This window comes from Spodoptera frugiperda, chromosome 17, assembly GCF_023101765.2.
Source record: "Spodoptera frugiperda isolate SF20-4 chromosome 17, AGI-APGP_CSIRO_Sfru_2.0, whole genome shotgun sequence".
Taxonomy (NCBI): Eukaryota; Metazoa; Arthropoda; class Insecta; order Lepidoptera; family Noctuidae; genus Spodoptera; species Spodoptera frugiperda.
The window spans coordinates 5,492,738-5,500,489 of NC_064228.1; the positions used below are offsets into that span (position 1 = coordinate 5,492,738).

At 39.0% G+C, this 7,752-nt stretch overlaps 1 protein-coding gene across 1 annotated transcript; it reads right to left on the reverse strand.

Annotated features, from left to right (window-relative positions):
- Nucleotides 1–247: 247 nt before the first annotated feature.
- On the reverse strand, nt 248–6,964 carry LOC126911644 (uncharacterized). The gene is made up of 2 exons (XM_050699879.1): nt 6,003–6,964; nt 248–5,963 (listed from the first exon to the last, which is right to left on the reverse strand). The coding sequence occupies exon 2, from the start codon at nt 5,941–5,943 to the stop codon at nt 742–744; it is 5,202 nt and encodes a 1,733-aa protein (XP_050555836.1). The 5' UTR covers nt 5,944–5,963; nt 6,003–6,964; the 3' UTR covers nt 248–741.
- Nucleotides 6,965–7,752: the final 788 nt, after the last annotated feature.

Here is a 7,752-nt window from a genome sequence, read left to right on the forward strand (position 1 = left end):
TAAAACCACCCCGTTCCTACTCCTGCTTTTCGAACCGGAGCCCCGGTAACCCGCTTGATGTAACAAGCTGCCACTGCGACCCAACCTTTGTCGACTACTACCCTGACAAAGGAATTCACTACAGCAGCCTAATGCTAACTAAACACGATGTTACTTGCCATTTACAGCCAAACCTAGCTAAGCTACTAGGTGATCTGCTGACCTACTAATACACAAGATGGGGTGAAGATAAATAAAACCGCCTCTGTGTACTGTTCTAAGCTGGTATATATTTTGGTCTTACAAATCAATTTTACCTTATAGTCTTACCGGTAACGAAACCATAGCTCGCTTTTAATTGCGGCAACGCCATCTATCGAGCTATGAGACAACTTTTTCAACAATAATATTTTTTTGACCTAAACAATAAGTATGATCTTGAACATACCGCCCACCAAGGACATTTAGTGGCGGAATGTCCTTCTTAACATTTGTCCTTAAACTAATAATAAAAGTAACTAATATAAAAATAGGTTTTGCACAGGTTTAACAAAAAGACAATTCATTAACGGGTAAAATTACAACTGTTTTTCTTAACATTAAATAAACTTTGAAAACTTAATAGTAAACTTAAACAAAACTTGTAAACAAAGTAAGTAAAATCTTCAACAAAAACTATATAAAATAAACCTTACAACTAAACAAAAATGTTCATCACGCATAACAAGTTGAGATGATACAAAGCATGTAGTTATTAAAATACTATTTATCTGCTACTGGCAAAATACACAGTTTGTTAGTTGGCCTCTTAATAATGCTTGTTTTGGTTTTTAATGTGACAACACGAGTGACTTTATCATCCCCTGGATGCTTTTCGACTACACGTCCTAACATCCAACGACTTGGAGGTAGATCGTCCTCCTTAATTAGAACAACGTCTCCAACGTTTGGTTCAGGAACAATGAAAGACCATTTATATCTGTTCATTAGATTCGTAAGATATTCACTGGACCATCGCTTCCAAAAGGATTGCAGCATTCGCTGCACGAATTGCCACCTTGTTAGAGAACCTACTGAAACATTCTCGTAATTGTAATCCGGTACGGAAACAAACGGTTCTCCGATTAAAAAATGTCCCGGAGTTAAAGGCATAGATTCTCCTGGATCGTCTAAATGAATAACACTAATAGGCCGTGAATTCAAGCAAGCCTCGACCTGAGTAAGGAATGTACTGAGCTCTTCATATGTGAGAGTAGACTCGCCTATTACGCGCTTAATATGGTATTTTGTGGACTTCACCCCCGCTTCCCATAGACCGCCAAAATTGGGTGCATGAGGGGGAATGAAGTGCCATTCAGTGCCATTTGCTTCTAAATTTTCTGCAATGGATGATTGCAAAGTTGAAATTTGCTGAAGTTCCCTAGAAGCACCAACAAACGTGGTACCATTGTCGCTCCACAACTTTGAACAGTGGCCTCGTCGAGACACAAATCGTCTAAAGGCAGCCAAGAATGCCTGTGTGGTCATGTCACTGACTACTTCGAGATGAAGAGCGCGTGTAGACATACACACAAACAAACATATGTAGCCCTTGTACGATTTGTGTCCCCTACCTTTAGTGGTTCTAATATTTATTGGACCGGCGTAATCAACGCCACTGTGCAGGAACGGCCTTGCCGGAGAGCAGCGAATAGATGGAAGCGAACCCATCATTTGATTGCGAATAGTTGCTCTTTGTTTCGCACAAATGATGCACTTGCGAACGTATAGCTTCACCAGTTCTCTTACACCAATGATCCAATAAGCGGTTCGCAAATAATTAATCATTAATTGTGGACCTCCATGTAGAGTTTTACTATGAGCGTCCGCAATTAAGAGTAGGGTAAAATGTGACTTCTTGGGCAAGATTATGGGGTGCTTTATTAGTTCATCCAATGGAGCCTTATCTATTCGTCCTTGAACTTTCATAATGCCTTTGTCATCAAGGTAAGGACATAAGGATTTGAGTGTGCTATTTTTCAAAGGTAAGTCTGATTTATCATATAATTGTTTGTACTCTGTTGAAAACTCTTTCTTTTGTACTATCTTTATACAACATTCTAATGCTTCATGTATCTCTTTCTTTTGCAGGTAATGTTTGCTTCTGGTATCTCTGTTTAGGAACCGACGACAATATGCAACAACCCTTAATAACTTTGACAAAGAAGAAAATCTCTCAAGTAAGTCAAAATCATCTGATATAATAACTCCTACATGAGTCTTAATCGACTGTTCTAAATTGATCTCTAAATCTTTTGGTCTGATATAAATAATTTCCTTTTCTTTCAGAAACTGTGGTCCTGAAAACCACATTGTATTTTGCGTAAACAACCCTGGTGACAACCCTCGCGAGGCAACATCCGCTGGATTATCTTTAGTCGACACGTGGAACCACTGCGAAGCCGTCATTGTGGTTAAGATTTCGGATGTCCTATTGGCGACAAAGGTTTTCCATTTACTGGGGTGGCTGTTGATCCAGGCTAACACCACAGTAGAGTCTGTCCACGCTTTAACCTTATCCTTGGGTATATTCAACACCTCAGCAGTTTCCATCAATAGTTGTGACAGGAGAACTGCCCCACACAGCTCTAGGCGAGGAATGCTTACTTGTTTTATTGGTGCCACGCGAGTCTTTGCAGCCAACAATGACACCTTGACCTCTCCTACGTCTTTAGTTAGTCGCATGTATACTACAGCGGAATATGCTACCTTCGACGCGTCACAAAATCCATGGAGCTCTACGTCGGTTTCTATGGTTTTCCCCAGCCAACGAGGTATATGAACTTCTGTAAGTAATGTTAGCTCTTCCCGATAAGTACGCCATTCTTCAGTTAAATTTTTAGTAAGTGGTTCATCCCAACCGAGACCCGCGAGCCATAATTTTTGTATAAAGATTTTAGCTACAACTATTGTGGGCGCTAACCAACCCAATGGGTCGAATAATCTAGCTATATCAGAGATTACAGTTCTTTTTGTTGCAGGTGTATTCTGAAGCGGCGGAAGATGGACGGTGTACCGGAAGGAGTCATCATTACGATCCCAGGTAAGTCCCAAGATCTTCATAGTATTATCTAATTTCATTTCTAATTCCTTTTGATCTCTATCTTTAGCTTTACTCTCATTTTCTTCGTTGCTCTCTACTTTATATTCTATTGTATTAATTTGATCTAATAACTCTTTATTGTTAGTGCTCCACTTTTGAAGTTCGAATCCTCCTTTGGCTAAAAGTTCTTTCATTTGCTTGTAGATTTGGATGCCGGTAGTTACGTCATCGCATCCAGTCAGTAAATCATCCATATAGTAGCAACTTAGTACCTTTTCAGACACGAGAGGATATTCGTCGCCTTCGTCGTAAGCAATTTGATGGAGAGTTCTGACTGCCAGGTAAGGTGCCGACGCTGTTCCAAAAGTAACTGTTACGAGTTCATAGTCTTTGATCGACTCGTTAGGACTGCTCCGCCAGAGTATCCTTTGAAACATAGCATCCTCATCAGCCACTCTAATTTGACGATACATCTTAATTATATCTCCTACCAGTCCAATAGAGTGAGTTCTCCATCTCATAATTGTGTGCCTCAACTCCGCTTGTAGTGTTGGTCCAACCATCAAAGTATCATTTAAAGACACTCCTCTATTGTTCTTTTGGGATGCATTGAACACAACTCGAACCTTAGTAGTGGTTTTGTCTTCTCTTACGACGGCGTGATGGGGTAAATACACAGCTATTTCTTTTTTACCGTCATCTTGTTTCACAGGTCGCAGGTGCCCTAAACGTAAGTATTCTTCAATTACATCCGTGTACTTTTCCTTTAGCTCAGTGTTCTTTGCCAACCTTTTCTCTAATGATTTTAATCTGTTTTCAGCTATAGCGCGAGAATCACCTGCTGTGCACTGCGGATCCTTAACTCGGAATGGTAACCGGACTTCATATCTACCGTCTGCTCTTCTTTTAGTTGTGGCCTTGTAAAAGTCTTCACATTGTTGTTCTTCTGGCGAAAGAACCTTTTTTGTACTAGTCTGATCTTGAATTTCCCAAAACTGTTTAAGAATTTGATCTAAATTGAACTGAGCGTGAGCTACACTAACGCATGGTTGTGTGTAACTTGAACTATTGTTAATGTTTGACCTATGTACTACACCAGATAGAATCCATCCTAATGTGGTGTTCTGAGCAATTAAAGTAGCAGTTGGACTTTTGATTATGCCTGTTTTTATTATGCAACCATAAACATCTGCACCTAGTAAAATATCAATTTTACTAGGTTGATTGAACTGTGGGTCGGCCAACTGTAAGTTGGTGATATCGAGCCAGTTAAAAGTATTTTTATTTAAGGCTTGATCCGGTAAATATGAAGTAATTTTACTAATGACGTAAGCGTTGAAATTTAATTTAAAACCTGAATCTACCCTGGATTGAATAGTTATATTCACCATATATTTCGCTATAGTTGACTTCTGACCTAATCCTGACACCATTCCATGTATGGGAATTTTCTTAAGCCTTAAGAACTGCACTGTGTCCTCGGTCACAAAACAAGCCTGTGAACCTTGGTCCAACAGAGCTCTTACTACCTGATAGTTACCCGTCTTGGACTCCGCTTTTACTAGAGCAGTAGCTAGTAAAACTTGTCCAGGAACAGGAACCGTGTTGGTAGATATGCAAGAGACTACTGGAGCAGAACTAGTCGAAGGACTAGCTTCAACGACAGTAGGTTTTGATGCAGTATCTCTTTTGTTAGTACCGTCCAGATTTGGGTGCAGCAAGGAATGATGACGCTTATGGCAAAGTTTGCAAGTTGTTGGCTTCTTACAGTTTATTACCGTGTGATTACCTCCTAAACAATTAAAACAAATGTTGTGTTGCGCTACAAAATTACGTCTTTCCTCCAAGGGTTCCTTTGCAAATCTTTTACAAAAGCACAGTTTATGAGACTCGTTACAATACTCACAACGTATGCTACTTGAACTCACTACCATTGATTTAGCAACATGCGAATGATTATTCTGATTTTGAAGATTTCTTTTTGGTTCTATAAATTCAAGAGCGCGGAATCGGTTCTCTAAAAACGTAGCAAATTCATCATAAGTAGGCAATTCATTGGAATCGTGATTACTAAGACTTAATTCCCATTGTTTCCGCGTTTCTGAATCGAGCTTAAAAGTAACTATGTGGATGATAATAACATCCCAAGTTGTCACATCTACCTTTAGATTTTTCAAACCGTTAAGACAGTCATTTGTTGTGTCTAACAACTCTTTTAAAGAAATCGCTGACTCAACATGCATACGTTTTAACCCGAAAAGACGTTTCAAAATGCAGTTAACTAAATACTTTTTATTGCTGTATCTTTTCTCTAATTGTGCCCAACACTGACTATAATTTGCTTCGGAAACCGGTGTTTGTCTCACAAGCTGTTCAGCCTCACCGCTAAGATGACTCTTTAAGTAGTGCATTTTCTGAACATTGTCTAAACTACTATTGTTATGCACGAGAGATACAAATAGGTCTCTAAAAGTTGTCCACTCAGAGTATTTGCCACTAAAATTTGGAATTGATATTTTTGGTAATTTTACAAAAGAGTTTGTACTTGATTTATTTGAGTTACTAGAAGTACCAGGTTCAGGAATAGTAGCCTTAGGAACATCATATTTAGCAAGCATAGACTTAATCAGACATGTGTATGTGATGTATGTGTCTTCTGTACTATCATATAATTCCGATAACATTTTAATCCCTTGCGTTTCATATTGTTCATGCAATTTAGTGTAATTAGTAACAAACAAATTCCAGTCCCGTTCTAATAACTCTCTTCTAGTTTGAATATAATCAACAGACAATCTTTCTTTAGGCGACTTTTTCAAATTAGTCAAGCCACGATGAATAACATTTTGAAGTTCCTTTAAAAGATTAACTAACCCTTCCATTTTATTGACCAAAATAACAACTATCAAAAGATAAACAATTAACTTGTGTAAGTAAACACCTCTAATAAAATTTAATTAAACTTAACAAAAACAATACTTTAATGAATTTTTCTAAGTGACCAACTAAGAAATTAGTCTAAGTGTAAAAATTTACTAAAAATTTTACAAGTGTTTGAACTTAATAATTTACTGGGACGGGAATCCGGCATAGACTCCTCGTTCCCTCGTTTTTTATAAAATTATTCTAAGTCTAACATGCACAAATTACTCTAAGACAAAATTAAGTTAAAATAAACTAAGTCTTTTCTTCATAGATCACAATCCGATAAATATTCTAAGTCCGAAATTTCTTTAGAATAGACTTCAAAGTTGCTTGAAACTTTTTTGAAATATAACAATGAAAAGAGTACTCACAGTTGCACTTCACACTAACACTCTATGGTCCTGTAAGTGGCGCCCTCTGTGGCTGGAAATGGCAGCCTCTGTGACTGCAAGTGGCTGCCAGTGGAACTATGCGTACGTCCCCTGTGACGTCACGTGCCGGCTGCTTCTGCGTCACCTTGCTGTCTTCTAGTGGTGATGATCTGTGTGGCGCCCTCTGGTGGCCACTCGTTGAACTAATCCGCCAAAGCTGGCTCAGCTCACCGCCTATGCTGTGTGAAGCTGTCGCCGCTAGTGCGGAGGACTCGCGTACCTTTCTGTAGCGATCCACTACAAGTACGCGGAAAAGCGGCCAACGCGGTGGCCGTTTTGAACTCAAAAAAACTGTCCAAACGATCCGGGTCGTAGGACCAATGTTTCCTAGCTAAGCTACTAGGTGATCTGCTGACCTACTAATACACAAGATGGGGTGAAGATAAATAAAACCGCCTCTGTGTACTGTTCTAAGCTGGTATATATTTTGGTCTTACAAATCAATTTTACCTTATAGTCTTACCGGTAACGAAACCATAGCTCGCTTTTAATTGCGGCAACGCCATCTATCGAGCTATGAGACAACTTTTTCAACAATAATATTTTTTTGACCTATTAACAATAAGTATGATCTAGGTACCTAAAACACATGAAATACACACAAACCAAATAGGTCACTATTGTATTCACAAATACACACAATACGCATAGATAACCCCCAAACATCACGTTTTCAATTATCTAGCCACTAATATTTAACGATACGGCCCCGCGGTTACTGGCCCATTCGACCGACTATGCAAACTGATGTCTATTGGCGTGCTAGGGTTAAAATTATTATTAATGTTTAGGTACAATTTTGTTCAGTAAATTAATTCGTATTTACTCGCTTTAGTTAGTGAATATTGTAGTTGTAGTTCGAAATGGATTGGTATCTAGGTATTGTATTTGTTAAACAACTTGTGTCCTAGTCCTAGTGCTCCTAAAATTTTAGTACCTAACTATTTTGATTATAAGACACTGGGTCTTTGTGCCTCGTGGTGCTTTTCCATCAAAGATGTGCTTGCTATGCTACGTTGCTGTGGATGCGTTTGGCTTCCACCAATCATATTCATTGGTACACATAGCTTAGCATGATGGAAACGGACTCAGCTAAGCTATGTTTTTTATATTGAAAAACCTGTGCGTTTCTCTCGAAACTTTCTGCTTCGCATAGCACTATCGTTGGCGGTATTTTCGAACTGATACGATCCTTCAAACCTTCCAGAAAAGATCTATTTCTTTATTATTCCTTTTTTTAAAAGCCGGTAGTGCACCTGTGACTCCAATGGTGTTGCGGGCGTCCATGGGCGACGCTGATCGCTGATCATCAGGTGATCAATCTGCTTTGCCTCC